This window comes from Durotheca rogersii, assembly GCF_024521655.1.
Source record: "Durotheca rogersii strain YMJ 92031201 chromosome Unknown GGS23scaffold_4, whole genome shotgun sequence".
In the NCBI taxonomy this organism is placed as follows: Eukaryota; Fungi; Ascomycota; class Sordariomycetes; order Xylariales; family Xylariaceae; genus Durotheca; species Durotheca rogersii.
The window spans coordinates 1,261,577-1,279,881 of record NW_026251235.1 but is presented as its reverse complement, the minus strand read 5'-3'; the positions used below and the strand labels follow the sequence as shown (position 1 = coordinate 1,279,881).

Here is an 18,305-nt window from a genome sequence, read left to right as displayed (position 1 = left end):
GGGCCTACAGATTCTCATTTGAAAAGGACGAGATACCGGAGTTCAAGAAACGTTCACATAACTGAACGCAATAACTGTTCAATAAGTATGGTGTAACATAATCGCCCAGTACCCAACCGGTCGGAGAAAATGGGATCACATTAGGATGTGATATAGTAATATCAGCAATATCGCTACCTCTCCCTGCTGTCAATTTCATTTTCTTACCTGACTCTGACTCGCCTTGGTCACCAACTCTCCAATGGCCGCGACAGACCTGCCACCCATTAGCTCGAAAACAGCTATATCGGCAGCGAACTCTTTAGCAATCCAGTTTCTTAGTTCTATAGCGACGAGCGAATCCACGCCAAACGCATGAAGCGGCTGGTCCACCTCCGCCTCCACGTCTTCGGGCTGTATCAACAACGCCCGCGCCAGCTTTTTGGCAAGGGACTTCACGACGATGGCGGCCCGCTCCTCAGCCGACTCCGACCGCCGGAATAGGGCGGCGTAGTTTACATTGTCCGCCGCGCGTGGGGTCTGGGGCGGGCCGCGAGGCCGGCTGAAACGTGCGAAGAGAGGTCGTTGCGTGAACTCCGCCGGCTCAAGTCCGCGAGCGAGGAGCTCGACGGGCGTTGCGACGCCCATAACAATGTGGCTCCTCCTCGGGTTGTTCGAAAAGAACTGCTGCTGCTCCGGGTCGCAGTAGACATCTAGAAACGCCAATATGTCGTCTTCGTTAATCTGAGCGAAGTCTTGCAACCCTGCAAATTTCTTCTGGAGCGCTGCGGTCTCCGAAACGACGCCGACCCCGCGTACTACGCCAAGGTCGATGGATATCGTTCTCTGATGGTGGTAGTTACGGTAGCGGGCCAGCGAGTCTTGGAACGTACACCCAGCCGCGTAATTAGACTGACCGGGGTTCCCGATGATGCCGGAAACAGAAGATAGGAGGATGAAGAAGTCAAGGTCTGCCGGCAGAAGAGCATGCAGATTCCACGAAGTCTGGACCTTGGAACGAATCGTCTGTTCCCATCGGATATGCGTCAAATTGTCAAAAGTCGAGTCCTGTCGAGTATTATTAGAAGAGTCGGCCTAACGATGATGCACGCGATAATCCACTTACGTTCAGAACCATGGCCGCGTTTATACATCCGCGAATCCGAGGCATGATCTTGCTGTGCTCTTTAAGGGCCTGGGAGAGTGAGTCTGCCACGGATACGTCACAACGTGGTGTCGCGATGTTGATACCCTGCCGTGTCAATTCGTCTACGATGCTAGCCGCCGCTTTAGTGGTAGCACCGGATCTCGAAGGAACTATGAGATGTCTCGCCCCTTTCCTAGCCATCCACTTGAGAATTGATCGTCCGATACCGCCCAGGCCGCCGCCGACGACGTATGTAGAATTGCTGTCAATGCTCCATGTCCTGAAGTGAGTGAGGCATTTCTGAAATACGTCAGCTGAAAGCCAGTCCTCTCGGATGTGCGCACATACCTGTACTTCAGTTGAACGGTCAATCTGGATAATGATTCGTCCAGTATTTTTTCCGCTCTGCAAGTATCTAAAGGCCTCTTCGACCTTTGAAATATCGTAGGCGTGCAGGGGTGCTGGCGAATGGATGCTGCCGTTTCCGGCCAATTCCATAGTCTTGTGTAAGAGCTTCTTCCCCAAATCCTGCCTGTGGACCAAGATATGGTGAAGGTCGACCCCCGAGAAAGAGACGTTCTTAGCGAAGCATGCCATCGGCAACGCAGAATTGGCTTTGATGTCTGCCTTTCCGATCTCGACGAATCGTCCGTATGGGGCAACGCACTCCCACGACACGCGTAAGCTCTCTCCTACTAGAGAGTTCAGTACCACATCCACGCCGTGGCCGTTCGTAAGACGCATAACTCCCTTAGCGAAGCTGGGATTCCTGCTATACAGAATATGGTCTTCAGGAATGCCATAACGGTCAATAAGAAGCTGCTTCTTATGGTTGTAACCGACCGTCGCGAACACCTCGGCGCCGACCAGCTGCGCGACCTGGACTGCGAGCTGCCCAGTCGCTCCCGATGCCGAGTGGATGAGCACTTTCTCGCCTTTCTGCAAACGCGCGACCTCGACTAAAGAGTACCACGCTGTGATCCCTGGGTTGACCACCGCGCAGGCCTCGTTGAACGAAACCGAGTCCGGAATCTTAACGACGGCCCCTTCGTCCGAACGCGCCCACATACGCATACAGCCGGCCACAAACATGCATACACGGTCACCGGGGCGTACGAACCGGCACCGGGGCCCTACTTTCGTAACAACGCCGGCACAGTCGGTGCCAAAATCATCCTCCTCCAGCCGCCCGAGGGCGATGAATACGTCTCGGAAATTGACGCCCCAAGCCTTGGCTTCGATTTCTACCTCGGTCGGGCCGAGATCGGTATTATAAAAGTCTCTATCTTCGACTAGGCGCAGCGTCTCCAGCGATCCTGGGCTTCCGACGTCTAGCTTTAGAGGGGGGCCCGGGAGCCAGGGCTCGGTCTTCGGCCGTGGAGTGGTGGACGAGCCGAGTCCCTCGTTCAGGACAGTCTCCTCAACCAGCCGTCCGGTCAGTAGCAGGCCGTCTCGAACAATATACTCAACCTCGGGTGACGCTGTGCCGAATGCCGACTCCAGAACCTTGACAATGTGGTCTAGGATCGCGGCTGGTGCATCCGCGGGTTTACCCTCTATGGAGAGAGAAACAATGCGCTTGTTAGTAAACTCGGCGCGGAGTGTGCGTAGGAAACCGTCCTTCAATCCCGAATACGGGTATGGGCAGATTGAACTAGGGCTCTCGGGTATTTCGGCTGACGTTACCCAGAGCAAATTATTAGACTGTTGAACCAGTTTCTGGATGTAGTTGAAACTGCTCTCTGTGGGTTGAGACAGAAGTGATCCGCCCAAGTCCGCAAGGAAGACGACGTAATCAGTCGGGAGTATCTCCGTGTTGCCAACCTCTGAGAGTGGGAGAACTTTGGGACGGCTTTCCGAAGAGTCGATAAAGCTACTCTCGAAGGATAACGCGAGATCCTGTTGGTGCTTGTTTTGGTCGTCAATGACGACGACGATTCGGGAACCTTCAACCGAATGGCGTGAATCGTCTTTGGCCGAAGAGATAATCACGCTATTAAGATGCGCCGCATCACTTATCGAGTCCCTGATGACCAAGTCATTGCCTGAAAATCCGCTTTCTTGAAGGACGGCCTCCCACTCCGACTCAGTCATCGTTGGGCAATAGGGATGAGAGTCATTTTTCCCGGACCACCAACTCGATAGGACACCGAAGCCGAAGCCTACCGCGAAAACATCAGGGACAGCGATTTCACTTATGATGAGGTGACCACTCGGCTTTAAAAGGCGTCGGAGGTTGTGGAGGGTGTCGGCCACGTTCTTGGAAGCAGGTAGGACACTGCCGATCAAGATAGTGTCGTAGATACCAGCCTCGAATCCTTGTGTAGTGACATCCTTTTCCATATCTAAACATTGGAAAGAGAGGCGTTCCTCGCGTTCAGCGAATTGGTCCCGGGCTTTCTCTAATTGGGCCGTCGAGATGTCGGTGTAGATATACTCGGAGAACGCAATACCGCCATTGCGCTCCTCGATCTGCCAGAGCGTCGAGAGTATATGGCTGATCATAGTTCCCGTACCCGCCCCGACCTCAAGGATTTTCTGATCTGGGGTTTGATGCGCCGAGAGCTCCATGAAAGAGACGAATTCCTGCTTCTGTAGGGGCCGGGTAATTTCGTCCAAGAATCCTTGCGCGAGCGTCGTCGTGGAGTAGAGGAGCGCCCCGGCATCGATTTTTCCTTCCACAATCGAAGCAAGGTTCTGGGCGATCTCGACGAACATGTTCCACGAAGGTCTTGCTCTCCGAAGATCCTCAAGATCGGTAGCAAGATCTTTCTCGCTTGCCTCGTAGTCTGTCGAACCTTGAGTCTCTTTTTCCAGCCAAGAGACATACTTCCTCATGTACGAAGGCGCTTTCGACCAATCTGTCTCTTGCAACTGGACAATTTTGGATAGTGCAACAGCGCGCAGAGCATTTTGCAACTTGTTCCAGTCGCTGATCCTAGAAGTATCGTCCTCGACGAGGCTATTCGTATTGCAGTAACTCTGAAGCTGGCTCGAGGAAAGCAAGGACAGCTGGGGCCTCCATTCGATGCCATGGAACAGCGCTGTCCTGGAATCGCTCGTTGACTCATTTCCCACAACAGGCGACATCTCGAGGCGCCTGCAATGCGACAACGTGGAGCCGTCGTCTGCCAGAAGCGTGAACGAGCACTCTAGACCGGATACCAAGGTCTTCAGCTTTGACGTCGTGAATACCTGGATCTGTCTTGTATGCGGATACTGCCATCCCGTCGCCGAGATCCAGGTATCCTGCATCCTATGCGGGATGATTGTCGGCAGCGACTTCGACATGCCGCCAGACGGGGCCGCGAAGCACACCTGACACGACGCATCAAACACGGCCGGATGAACTACGCCCTCAAATGGGTCGGCGGATGCCACGTCGATGCAGGCTACGCCGAGTTCGCCGCCATCCCAGAAGATGTCGTCTGCTCGCGAGAAAGCAGGGCCGTACTTGAGACCCTGTTCGTGGTGCCATTTGTAGAATTCGTGTTTTCCAATAATCTTGGTGCATACGCTCTTCGCCTGCTCGTAGCCTCGAGTGAGAGCTTGCGCCGTGGCACGAGTTTCGCGGCCGTCGTCGACTTCCGTGGGAGTCTCCTGATACTCGGTATATATCGTAGCGTGTAGGCACTCATTCCAGTAGCCGTCTACGACGGCGAAAACACGGACCTCAGCACGATACGATGTCTTCTCGTATACATGCTGCAGAGGTCGTAGTTGCGTTACGACCTCTGTTTTGGCCCCCGGGCGCACGGCAATCGGGCTCTTAAAGACGGCCTCCTTAAGGAGATAGCCTGATATAGTTCGGTGCGCGTAAGCCATCTGTTTTACCGCCTCTATCGCCATCATCAACGTTCCTGTGGCCGGGAAAAACGCAACGTCGCCAACGACGTGGTCCGCAATCCACGGGATCTCTTCGATACTTAGCATTTTGCGCCACCGCGGCTCGAGCGGATTCCAATCCGTCGCGCGTACTCCGAGCAAGTTTGAAGATGCCCCTCGTAGACGCCATTCTCGACTCATGCGTGTTTCATGCCAGTATATATTCGAATGGTCAAACGGGTATCCTGGTAGGTCCACCAAGAATGGCGGATTGCCGGGCCCCTGAGCGTTCACTGCGGTGATAGATACTGGGTAACCGCGAGCAAACAGCCGTCCTGCTGTCTCTAGGACGGTCTTTAAGGGCGACTCGAGCTTTGATAAAACAGAGGTGTACTCGAAGGTCTTTCTATCGGTAATCTGGGCCAAGCTATCGTTAGTGGGCCGGCGCAACGCCCCGTGTGGACCGATTTCGAGGTAGCTCGATATTCTCCTCAGGCCATCTATTTTAGGAGCTATGAGCACAAGATACCGTAGTGCGTCGGCGAAGCGGACAGGTGAGACTAGATTGTCAACCCAATACTGGCTTTCTGATAGCCTTTTTCTTGAGATCTTCTCGCCGGTAACTGAGGAGATCATCGTGGTGTTGTCGCTCCCAGTTTCCCGCTGGTCGAGACGCCCCAGGCAGGAAAGATACTCGGAAGCGATTTCCTGCATGGCGGGAGAATGATATGCGACGCCTGTAGTTAACTTTCGAGCGAAAATTTCCTCCTTTTCTAGATACCCCTGAAGCCCATCGATCGATGTTTCGGGTCCGGAAAGGGTGACGTTGAACGGACTATTGACACAAGCCACATGAATGTCTAGAAGGCCTGCCTTCTCCAAGTAGGCGTGGACTTTGTCCTCTGGAAGATTGACGGACATCATCGAGCCTCGAGTGGACGTCGACGTAGCCAATCGTCTAGCCAGTCTACCTCTATGGTATGCAACTTTGCAAGCTGATTCGAAGGAGAGGGCACCAACGGTATACGCAGCCGCGATTTCACCAGAAGAGTGGCCGATTACAGCGGTTGGTATGACCCTAAAACTCCTCAATAGCTCGACCAGGGATAACTGCAAAGCGGTACAAAGTGGCTGGCTAAGGTCAGGATCATTGATCCCCTTGCCATCTTCAATCTCGTCTGTTTGAAGTTGTTATTAGCCAGGTAAAGAGATGCACAGGGAAAACAGAGAAGCTTACGTACCTAACAGCGACCACGTAGCCCCTAAATCATGGAAGATCTCGGACGCTTTCAACATAGTAGAACGGAATACAGGATAGTGAAGAAGGAGTAGCCCCATCTTCGGGTACTGTGCACCTTGGCCGGTGAAGACGAAAGCAAGCCCCGTGTCTTGGCTCGAGCGGATGCAAGCTGAAGGCGACAACCTGGCCGTTGACTCTGTCTTCTCCGTATTATCGACGACGGCGAAGGACCTCCACGTCATCGCACTCCGCCGCGCGGACAGCGTGTATCCGAGTTGACGCAACCGATCTCGGGATCCAGATACATGCGCTTCAAAGTACTGGCTATGTTGCTTGAACATACGCTTGAGAGCGCTCTCGCTCTTCGCAGACCAGACCAATAGTTCATATTGAGATGGTGACTTAGGGACTCCTAGATGGGCATCTCCGTTGGTTGTGGGCTTGGGAATTAGCGTTTTCTGGGCAGCCCCTACGTTCGGCTTTTTGCAGGCCAGGTTCAGACCGTTCACAGAGGCATCTACGATTCCCCTCACTGTTGATTGTGGATGCGGAGTTGCTGGAGGTGTGTGATCTCCTGTTACTCCATTCCGTGCTCCTCCATTAAGCGAGGTGCCGTTTGTGCTGTTGCCGTTGGGTTTGTGGACCATTGCCCCAATCGGCTTTTCGATCGCAAGCGGCTGTTTCACTTGGACGCGCGTACGATGGTTCCCATTTTTACCAAGTGCCTGAAGCGTGTGGTAGGCATCATCCAAGATAATGTGACCATTGGATCCACCAAAGCCGAACGAGTTGACAGAAACCCGACGGAGGCCCTCCGATGGCCACCGAATACACGAAGTTGGGACCTTGTAGGAGACCTTAGCATGAGACAAGGGTAAGGTGGAAATTTGTAGCTTTACATACCTCGATGTTGCTTGACTTAGCGTTGATCTTGGGATTCCATTTTTCAAATAGCGGGTTGGGAGGAATGATCCCCTTCTCCAGGATTATGATGCCTTTAAGGATACCAGCAAGACCGCTCCCCCCTTCCAAGTGGCCGATATTGGCTTTGATGGAGCCGCTGAGCAGACAGGCTGTTAGAGAAATATCGGTAAGTTACGCCCGGATTCTTACACGTAGAGGGGCTCTTTTCGGGAACGACTATTCCTAAATACCCGGGTAAGAGCGTTGACCTCGGTTGAATCCCCGATCTGCGTGCCGGTCCCTGATAGTGTCGGTTTAGATCGAGAATATGTATAATATTGAGCAACAGAAGGAACTCACCGTGGGCCTCAACGTAGCGCGTCGACTCGAAGCCCAGATTACAGCTTCTGTATACCGACCGAATCAGCTCCTCTTGAGAGGCAGCACTCGGTTGCGTGAGTCCCGGGGTATATCCATCTTGGTTTGATCCAGTAGCTCGAATCACAGCGCGGATCACATCGCCGTCCCTAATGGCATCAGTAATGTTCTTTATCACTAACACAACAACTCCTTCCCCCCTTCCATATCCGTTGGCGCGGTGATCGAAACTATAAGAAACACTGTCTGGGGATATGAAATTCATGTTCGATAGGTAGAGAGAACTCTCCGGGCTGAGGATGACGTTGGATCCCGTCACTAGTGCCTAATAATAACAAATTAGTGCTTCTTGCTTGTGTTTTCGCTTAAGGGAGTGTAGGGAATACCATGGAACACTGGCCGAGTCTCAGAGACTGGCATGCGAGGTCTACAGCAATCATGCTCGAGGAACAGGCAGTGTTGACCTGAACACTCGGGCCTTTGAAGTCAAAGTACCAACTGAGCCTGTTTGCCAAGAGAGACATAGAACTACCGGTAGCAGTGGTCGTCGGCGCTTCATCTGGGTCCTTGGCGAGAATCCTCGAGTAGTCGTCTGTCATGGACCCCGAAAATACTCCCGTCTGGGTTCCCGCAACCTTTTCAAGGGGGGCACCGGCTGTTCCAATGTAAGTCAAAATCCAATTGTGTGGGAGAAGTCTCATAACGAAAACCCCTACCGTTTTCCAGGGCTCTATAAGTGGTCTCTAAGAGCAAGCGCTGCTGCGGATCCATGGATGAAGCCTCGTTAGAGGTAATAGAAAAGAATGGGGCGTCGAATGCTGAAGGGTCGTCCCGAAGAAAGTGTGCCCCTTTCGATTTCAGCTTATCGTTGTATGTCAGCGGAAGCTTCTTCGTGACGACGGACTGGACAGAGAGGCATACCACATTCTTCCGGTTGAGGTCTGAGCTGTAGAAAGCCTCGATATTAGCCCGCGACTCGGGCCATGGTGTCATCACGTTTCTCCCGTTTTCCAGGATGTCCCACAGGCCGGACTCATCTTCAGCGCCCTGTGGAAGCTTGAACGAAAAGCCGGTTATTGCTATTGGTTCCATGGCAACGAAACGATGAGCGCCTGTGAGGTTGAGAAAATAATGGATTGGTTGGCTTTGGAGTATAATAATATCATAAGTCTAGTCCCATTATATATAGATTATAGTATTAACTATGAAGATACGGCGGACACGAGGGTCTATTTTGCCACCCCCGAATGTCTAACGAGCCACTCAGCGAGGTCATCTCGCAGCATGTATCTGCCCTACTACGGCACGCAGCCCCATGTTTTACGGCGCAGCGACTGCGGCTAGGGGAAATACTACTGTCACACATGATGTTTACTACACGGCATTTCGCGAGAACTTGCGGTTGCCAACAAGCGTGAAATAGTATCCAGCCTCGGCATCCTCAACATCTGTACATCACGCAGACTACTACCGTAGTATTACCGACTCCATCCAAGCACCGGAGGGAATGCCGCGTGCATGGTGTCGCATTGATGCAAATTTGAACTCGATATTAATCTCGAGCGGCGCAGGAACTGATGTATTACAACCATCTTTCCGGCATTGTGTAACCGCAACAACAGGTTTCTCAGCCGGTGATCAAAAAATAGGACTCACATATGGGCATCGGGAGTGACTCCAGAGGGCTGTGCAAGGGTACAGTAATGTAGGCCAAGAACGTCAGTCTTGCAATAATAACATATTATATTAATATCATACAGCGGATTCAGATCCCAAAACCGTCTAGACCTTCGCCCCTCATCCAATCATAGACTCGGCGTGCAGCCTTGGTCACCTTCTCAGTCGACCTACCGTCCTCTATGGCCATAATCTCTTCCACCCACTGGAAAGTCACATCTACGAGGTCCTTGACCTGTGCCTCAGTGTTGCCGGCGTGGAGCGAGATCTTGATCCGACCTTGGCCAGGTGGCACGGCAGGGTGCTCGATAGGCCACACGCAGAATCCGGAAGATAGAATATGAAAATAGAGCCAATACAGGTATTTGGGGCGTGTCCACACCGTGAAAATATGTGTGAGAAAGGCGCGATCCTCCCAGTTGTTGGAGAGAGGAACAGCGAGAAGCCCCCTTTCCAGAGCCGCCTGCCAGGTCGGGTGCGATGTCAGCGATTCAAAGTAGAGTCGCGCAAGGATTTGCACGCGTTCCCGAGCCTAAGAATCGTGTCAGTTTTCTTGTATCCAAGTTGATTTCGTATTATGGCCTACTTTTTCCCCTTTTCTTGTTTCCAGCAGGTTATACCCTGCTCTAATGGCGGCGACGAAAGGAAAGGTTGGCGCGGTGGTAAATGTAGTCGATCGAGCAAAATTCATCAGTGCGGTCTTCACCGTCTTAGAACCTAGTATGATCGCTGGCGTAGCAAATGTCAGTGACCGGATAATAATATCAGATGAGAATGCCTGGACGAACTTACCTCCACTCGCTCCCATGGCCTTGCCATACGTCTGTATTCTCACTGCGATTTTGCGTTCCAGGCCCAATTCACAAACGAGCCCAGCGCCCTTAGGCCCAAACAATCCCGTACTGTGCGCTTCGTCAATGACAAATTGAATATTGCCATGTTCGCAAAAGACGTCATCCGCGGCGTCGACGAGTTCTTGTAACGGGCACACATCGCCGTCCATGCTGTATACCGACTCAACCGCTACCAGGACCGAGCGTTTCCCACGCTTGATCAGCGGCTGAGAGTCGAGGATCGAAAGCAGGGTGCTATGAAACGCTTTGACATCGCTATGAGTGAACCCGACCTTCAAGGCGGCGAGGCTCTGCGCGATGCCCTCATGCGAGCTGGCATGCACCAGTTCATCGTATACAATCACGTCTCCAGGCCGCGGGATGGCGGACCAGACTGCGAGGTTGGCATCGAACCCAGAGCCCACGATTAAACCCTGCTCTGCGCCGTGGAACGCGGCAATCCTATGTTCCGCTAGCTCGATATACTCGTAATTCCCATCTAGGACCCGGGAGCCACCGGACCCGGGGCAGAAGTCTGGATATTGCGCTAGTATGGAGAGGAATTCAGCACGTAGAGCGCCGCTGGCATTCCACGATAGGATGTCGTTGGAAGAGAAGTCGACTTTGTCCCCGGTTTGCCAGTCGTTGAGCACGTGCTGGCGAAGGTTGTAGAGGGCACGCCGGCCATCCAAAGCTTCCTCGAGGTTCCGGTAGAAGGTCGGGAGGGTTTTCGTCCGATCCGGATCAGGCTGTTGGCCTTTGATCCGGTCTTTGAGAGCCTTGGTAGGGAAGGACATTGTGTTTGTCGGTGTGGGCATTGGAGCCGTCGATTTGATGCAAGAGCGGCAAGTTGGTAGAGTTTCAAAAGCTACCGAATCGTGAATTTGATAACGGATGCAATCTAGTCGTCCACCCTCCGTGGCTTATTAGCAAGTTGAAGCAAAATTTCCTCTCTTATAAAAGAGATGAATTATTCTCACTAATAAGGGTTGTTTAAGCAACGATGTGTCTTGGCGAGACCACACAGACATCCGACGTGCAGCCTCAGCAATGTCGGACAGCTAATACACAGAGGTAAAAAGACATTTTACGCAAGATGGCTACATACGCACGATACTCCGAGGTCCCATAAAGAGCCACCAGTCCGTCTGCGTCATATTGGTGATACCTATGGGAGGTCAATAATCATAGTTACAGAGTTGGTAGGTAAGCAGTAAGACCAACCCCCGCGCCCCCTCCCCTCACAGAAACAGTAATACGTCTATCTCGTACAACGTATTATTTTCAATACATCAATGTCTAATGCCGGCCTCATTTACGCATCCCTGAAACGTGACCTATTGGGTGCGTCCCGATGGAACAGAGACGACCTATAATCATCGGTTCTCCCACGTATTACTAACCGATATCATAATACGTGAAACGCCACAGACATACAGTATCTCCATACGACGTCGTCCAACTTGGCAAGAAAGGAATGTGTTGCGCTACCGCGGTTGCATTGGGGGCCGTTAGATTCAGTGCGTTCCCGCGTTGATGTTGAATTGGAAGATCCAGCTGCATGTATTAGCGTCGACATCGACGCGAGCAAAATATTGGCAATCCCACGTCGGGGTTCATCTTCCATCCTCCTGGATTCTCGAGTCGCATTTCCTTCCCGACCTGTCGGCTGGGCCCGACGTAATGCCGGATTTCAACGCTCTAACTTGGCTAGGGAGAGCAGATCAACTCGATCGCACTGGTCGAGATCACACATCGACCCGTCCTCGACGGACCTAGTCTCCGCCACTCTGCCCAGAAGCTATTACTCCTCGTCCTTTTGTCGGGACGCTGAGCTTAAGGGGTTCCAAGGCCTGAAACAAGGTCTCGGTCAAGACATTGCCCTTTATCAGCTTGATAATAGAAAATATCGACGTTCATTCCGGGCTGAGGATCCTCCCATCAGCATCGTGGTAAGTGACATAGGTATTAGAAGTCAAATATTAATGGAAACAATTAATACAATTTCGATCAACACCGAGAAATTTCCGCTCGCACTCAAGAATATAGTCATGAAATTCGGGTTATCGTGATTCGACTGCGAGATTGTATCACCTAGCCATTAATCCGTGCCCGACTCGATGTATGAGCCACAGGATAAGACAGGAAAGGGCAGAGGCGACCCTCTCAATCCAAGCTCAACAGCGGTATGAATTTGCTTGAATATACTGATACCCAGACCACAGGCTATTATCATCTTCCTAGTCATACACTCACGTCTCCGTGTTCTCCACTCTCTCTTCCACCTCCGCCATTACATTGTTATATGCACATGCATGTCGCTCGCCGTCCCATCCCGTTCGTGATCTTTCCCGCCGCTCGTTCTCGTCATGGGCACCGTGTCCTGCGTTTCCAGCTCAGTGATTTCCCAAAGTCCACGACGTTTTCGCGACAGCGGCCTGCCCCAGGACCGATGTGCTATGCCGTCGACGTTATTACTCGACGTGCTATGGTTCGTCCATGAATGAATCAGGGTCATCACCGATTCGGAGAACGGCAGGCTCTGGAAGACTTTAGGGGCAGAGGGGATGCCAAGGATAAGAAAGCCGGCTGCCCACTCGCCGATGCCCCAGAGGCTGCGAATTGACATGCAGTAGAGTATGTCCTCCGAATGAAGCATTCGATCGAGCCAGACGATACTCGCTGTTGCACAGACACAGATGCTTTATCCGCACGGGGTAGTCAGCATGAGACCATTAATGATGTCGCGTAGTAATAAGGGCGAGGAGGACCAACAAAATTCCGATCAAAAATAGCAATGACAATCCGAGCTTTCGCGCTCGCGACATGTTGAGCCGCCAAATGACCCATTGCGGTAGAGCGAGGATAATGACGTCGGAGATCAAGTTGAGGATTCCCGCTGAGAAATTCTGGGCGGCTATGTTTACCGGACAGCTGCCTCCCTCGAAAAACACATTCCATATTTTTTCGCGCGGGGTGCAACGGAAAATTTCGGCGAAGTTTCCAGCCATGTAGAAGATGACATTGCACCATATCAATATGTGGAGCGCCCAAAACATGGTGTTGCCTCGGCCTTGGGGCACAAATATATGCAACCAGTCGATCAGGATGGCAACTTTGAGACACATGATGCCGAGGCCGTAGAAGATGGAAGCAATGTGAACATGCTTCACTAATATGTCAGCCTTGTTCTCTGACTTCTGGCTCGGGGGGGGGGGGGGGGGGGGTACACTGACGTAGAGAAAATCAGGAAGAAACTTCAATTGAAGATTCCATTGATGGACTGCGAGTCCTGGGAATATCGAGTACTTGTAAATGACGTATTGATAACCCGCAAAAAGACCCTTGGTCGTCAGCCTTATCTTCGCAACCCAAGAGTCCGGAGGAAGAATGCCATACTAGCGCCGAAATCATGAAGCCGTCGTCTATTCCGATCTTCCTCAAGATGAATCTAGAGCCTAGACGCATAAGAACAGCGATGATAGCGATGATGGACCCCAGTATGACGATGCCATACCCGAGGGCGTGACTACCGCCTGGGTTCGCAAAGTCGGGCACTACGCCCGGCGGTGGTTCCAGCGCAGGGCCTTCGAGAAGTTGCTCCAGGGAAGGGACTTGATCCGCAGACGCCATCGGGAAATGCTCGTGTCGAAGGGTCGATCAAGAAAGTGTTAGATGTCGGGCAGTCGATGGGATCCGGTGATTTGGCGAGAAGGTGATAATAACACTTCAAGCACCGGCGGTCTCCCGGGGGATCATTAACAAGCACTCTCGAAGTCCCCTATCGTCTGCCAGCATAAAATGGGAGGGCGGCGCAGCGGCCTTGTTATTTGCCCACGGCATCATTGCTTAGATAGGTAGGTGAGATGTAGGTAACAGTGAGGCGCAGCCGTCTGCTGCTACTCGATGGCGAGGCGTCAGATGTTCGCAACCTGAGGAATCATTGGATGCTACGCGTACTGAGATGCAGACACCGACGTAGTATTGGGGATTCAGTAGAGGGGGGGGCCTGTATTTCAATTCTAGATGAGCTGACTTGGGCTGTGATGTCTCGGGAGTCGACGGATCATAATAGCGGGGGATGTTAATATCTCCAGGGCGGGGTAGCCAGACACGCCAGAGTACGCCTGCAGGTTCCCATCTCGTGCTCCAGCGCCAGGATCTGGGTGTGGGTGGGAGAGCAGGAATTCAGGATCGCCTTAAGAACGAATTTGTGAAACTGTGTTAAGCAAGGACAAAGTTGCAATCGGCCAACAGTTCGGCCAACCATTCGGTCGTGATCTATCACAGTTTGTTGGTAGGGATGAGGCAACGACTCAACGGCCTACGAGAGGGCTGGGCATATTAGTAAGTAGAGATTTAACAGGAACAACCCGCCAACCGGCGCTGATCCCTATTTTGGCTTGTCCTCCTCCCCCGGCTTGTGTAACACACAAACCCATCTTCTTACAGCCTTGATGGCACACCACCCAGCTTTGCTTCCCTTCCCAGATCTCAAACAACATAGGTACCAAGCAGTCTTCTTCGCTCGATCGTGCCAGCGATAATGCCTTTCGAGCAGAAGTTCCAGGTGACTTCAGGAGGCGAAGGTTCGATCGCACTATTCGACAATCCCACACAACACTAGGATGCTGATTTTGCCGCAGAACGTGTCGACAGGACCGTTGATGTGTTAGGGCCGGCTTTCGAGTTCGACCCCATCTTCAGATTCGAGCTCCAGAACTTTTCGCTGTCTGACCAGAAACGGATACTCCCCAAGCTCTTTCGCAGCTTCTTCTTTGCCTGCGCTATCAATGATGGCATGCTGCTCGAGGCAGACAACTTCGCGTCTTGTGCTATCCTCATGCCGCCCGGAAAGACCAACGACAACTTCTGGACCGTCCTGCGAGCGGGCCTGATACCTAGCCTCTTCACCATCGGCCCTGCAGCTTGCAAGGTGCGTGTATTGCCATCCCCCTCTAGCCGACCCACCCAAGGTCTTCCGATCGAACAGATGGGATGGCATGAGTCTGACGTCCCTTAATAGCGCATCGTTCTCGACTATCCCGGCGGCAATAAAGCCGCCATGGCGACGGCTCTCACCAAGGCCGAACAGAAAGCGCACTGGTACATCTTCATCATGGCGACGGCAGTAAACCGTGTTCGGGAGGGCCTTGCGAGCACGTTGCTCGTGTACATGCAAGACAAGGCCCGAAGTGACGGGCGCCCGCTCTGGATTGAGGCTACGACGGTGAAGGCTCGGGACCTCTACGCGAAGCACGGTTTTGAAGTCGTGACAGAGGTCAATCTCGGAAAGGGGCAAGTTGGTCCTGACGGTTTGGTGAAAAAGGGCGGTGAAGGAGTCGCAGTCTGGCCGATGGTATGGCGTCCGGAGAAATAACCGGCAGAGGGCCAAAGGAAAGAATGTTACTGGCCCCGAGGCTCGTGCCCATGCCAATACGTGAGAGGAGATAAACATCAACTTCTAATAAGCTTCAAACGCCTACCCGGCGGCGTCGTTGGAGAGTGCGGCTCTGTAGCTACCATTGAAAAGTCCTTAAATTAGGTGTTTTACGACATTCATTCATAAACAACACACCGGATAAGTACCCCCAGTCGAAACATATCACCTTTTCGCATGTTTGCGTGGACGATCCTTTCACGGGTCCAACCTTTAATAATCCAAGGTCCCCCTCGCTATATTCCTCGGCCCCAAGGCGCCGAAGAATACAACATACAGCCTCTAGATAGACTAAAGCTTGTAGCTTATTATCACGCTATTTGAGGATCCAAATCATCCAATCCCTCGACTCCAAGGAAGAGGTCAGAATAAGGAAGTATAGAACGTGCTAATTTGGGGGAGTCGTCTGGCGAAGACATCGATAATATGGGCGATCCGTACGACACGATCGATATTAACTTGAGGGATAAACAAAGAATAATGAGCATCAGAAGATGGCTGCAAAAGTCAAGTGAAATAGATACTACTAACGAGATCACAAAACATGATGGCGCAGTTCGATTAGAAGACCTGAGGTCAGATTTAGAGCAAGTTTCAATACCGCAAGACATAATAAACGTTACCGAAGATGAATGTCTCTAAAGAGGTGTCACTTCTTCTCTGGTTGCTCGCTGACCTAACATAGCTCCCAGCTCCCTATCGTCTATATATAGGTAGCTCGCATCTCCTTTGTTCATCTCCTTCCTTCTTAGATAGTCAGTCAATTCACTCTCTTCTTCCCATCTTCCGTTGCTCCCAAGAAGCAACCTCGGTGCCTACGTAGCTCTCCCGATCTACGTAATAAGAGGTATTACAGTAATAACTTAGTAGGATCGCTTTGGCAGAAGACCACGCTGAATGATGTACCCACCGACTTTGGATGTCCATTAAGGTAACCTACCTGCCGTAGTATTAGAGAGGGCGAAATAATACTTCCAAGCAAAAAGCGTTGTTAATACCTACTCCTTTATTGGCACGGGGGCGTCCGACTCTGAAGGCTTAACGCTCCGCTCCGGACCTCAGTTGGCCGTCCCCTTTTCTGGGACACCGTTACTTGAAGAGACAGGAAGAAGCACCGGTCTTCTCGGATCCCCATATTTATCTCAGGTCGGCCCCGGATGAGAGGCCAATCGCCTTAACGCTACAGTGGAAATGTCCAAAACCGATTTGTCTGAAAGAAAAGTAATTATCTACCAGACACATAGCAAGTATAAACATATTTTCTTAATCATTTAAGCCTGGATCTTAGACTTGACCCAGTTCTCCAGACCTTTGACGCTGATAATCTCTTGCACATTGGGAGGCAGCTCGCTAACCTTCTGCTCCCAGATGGTACCATCCTTCTCCGTGATCACAGCCTTGGAGCGGCGGACATCCCACAGAAGCTTGCAGCCCGTGCGGCGAGCCAGAGGCCGCTCCGCAGCGTCCTTGAACGACTCATGTAGCCGCTCTACCAAGCGAGGGAGTCTGAGAGAGACCAATCCGTTGTTGATGCTGTTGCGACTAAAGATGTTCCGGAGACTTCCTATCACAACGAGAGGAATGTCTCTCGACAGAATGGCAGTGGCGGCTTGCTCACGGGAACTTCCCGGAGGGAGAGCTTCAGCCATCATCCTGTTCACCGGAATAACGATGTTTGTATAAATAAATATTAAATCACTTACCACACCTAAAGTTGAAACCGGCCACCAGCACATCACCTAGCCTAGTGAGTTTGGTGAACTCGGGGTCATAGTTTTCCATGCATACCTCGGCCATCTTTCCCTTAGAGAGGTTTTCCTAATAAGCATATCTACCTAGTTTCACGATTAGTACCGTGGTTGCATTCTAACAATGGGCAAGGCTTCATCAGGGCTTCACTTACCTGGATAGATACCACCCGTGTTGATATTGTCATTACCCCTATCCTTGGTTAGTATATAAAAAGGGAACCAGTAGCGATTCGAGAGAGCATAGTTCGAGAATGCCTCAAGCAGGAGTTCCAGGAACAAGATCTATTTACCTATTGATAAGTATAATGTGGTTGACCGAAATTTTAGGTGCTAGTACTTAGACATTGAACTGGAGGTAAGTACCCTGTTAAAAAGCTAACGAGAGCCATCTATCTGTACTGAATCTCACAGACTCAGTCTTATAATCGATTAAGATTGTACTCTTTGTTACTTAGACTTTTCTTTGGCTACCTTCGATAAACTTATCACAATTCTAAATCTTCTTTTGAATCTACCGAAAAGTTGCAATGGTAGAACAAAGGAATACTTTTGTCTCTACGACAAAACAGTCAGTAAGTAGTGTAGTGGTACGGTGGGACTAGGCCATGTAGGGCTTTTGATGTGTATTTAGATGGGTCTCTCGCTCATATTTTCACTAGGAATACTTCAGCCTATATTCATCACCTTAAACTACTAGGTTGAATCCCCTCGTTTCCCAATGTGTCCTTCTAAAGCCCCATCCGTTCTTATTGCTTCCAGCTACCACCTACAGCTGGCCGATCAACACCTCATAGCTGTTTACAGCCGTGACCCTGCTTGATCGGCACTGGGCTAGTTGTTGGCAGCCGTGGCTGTTTCTTGTTCCTATTTGGTCTCTCTAACAGTGTGCCCACGCTGTCCCCCTCCAATATTTACAGTATAATAAAAAGAAATCTTCTAACAATATATCACATAGATCGAGGAAGGAGCTACGTATAGTACAAGAACGCGCGCGGGGCTATCTCACGAGTAACAGGAGGAGGAGAAAAGGAGAGAAGGTCTTTTTCTATATAAGAAATAACTAACTAAAGGAATAGAAGCAATAAGAGCGTATATTGTAGTGGTGCGGTGGGACTAGGCCACGTAGCCTTTT

The 18,305-nt window shown here is 51.4% G+C and overlaps 4 protein-coding genes across 4 annotated transcripts; 1 reads left to right on the top strand and 3 right to left on the bottom strand.

Annotated features, from left to right (window-relative positions):
* Positions 1-195: 195 nt before the first annotated feature.
* GGS23DRAFT_603436 (uncharacterized protein) lies at positions 196-10,779 on the bottom strand (the record flags this gene model as incomplete). Its single annotated transcript, XM_051519479.1, has 12 exons — positions 196-1,047; positions 1,106-1,426; positions 1,475-6,129; positions 6,193-6,592; positions 6,725-7,048; positions 7,095-7,251; positions 7,364-7,797; positions 7,859-8,127; positions 8,189-8,320; positions 9,261-9,681; positions 9,736-9,878; positions 9,942-10,779. The coding sequence occupies 12 exons, from the start codon at positions 10,777-10,779 to the stop codon at positions 196-198; spliced, it is 8,946 nt and encodes a 2,981-aa protein (XP_051374707.1).
* A 1,385-nt stretch (positions 10,780-12,164) lies between these two features.
* GGS23DRAFT_363716 (uncharacterized protein) lies at positions 12,165-13,840 on the bottom strand. The gene is made up of 4 exons (XM_051513273.1): positions 13,382-13,840; positions 13,219-13,326; positions 12,758-13,149; positions 12,165-12,684 (listed from the first exon to the last, which is right to left on the bottom strand). Exons 1-4 carry the CDS (start codon positions 13,613-13,615, stop codon positions 12,276-12,278), a joined length of 1,143 nt encoding a protein of 380 aa, XP_051374706.1. The 5' UTR covers positions 13,616-13,840; the 3' UTR covers positions 12,165-12,275.
* A 665-nt stretch (positions 13,841-14,505) lies between these two features.
* GGS23DRAFT_363707 (uncharacterized protein) lies at positions 14,506-15,739 on the top strand. The gene is made up of 3 exons (XM_051513272.1): positions 14,506-14,571; positions 14,629-14,918; positions 15,009-15,739. Exons 1-3 carry the CDS (start codon positions 14,529-14,531, stop codon positions 15,360-15,362), a joined length of 687 nt encoding a protein of 228 aa, XP_051374705.1. The 5' UTR covers positions 14,506-14,528; the 3' UTR covers positions 15,363-15,739.
* A 954-nt stretch (positions 15,740-16,693) lies between these two features.
* GGS23DRAFT_594148 (Aconitase/3-isopropylmalate dehydratase) lies at positions 16,694-17,219 on the bottom strand (the record flags this gene model as incomplete). Its single annotated transcript, XM_051518119.1, has 2 exons — positions 16,694-16,986; positions 17,126-17,219. 2 exons carry the CDS (start codon positions 17,217-17,219, stop codon positions 16,694-16,696), a joined length of 387 nt encoding a protein of 128 aa, XP_051374704.1.
* Positions 17,220-18,305: the final 1,086 nt, after the last annotated feature.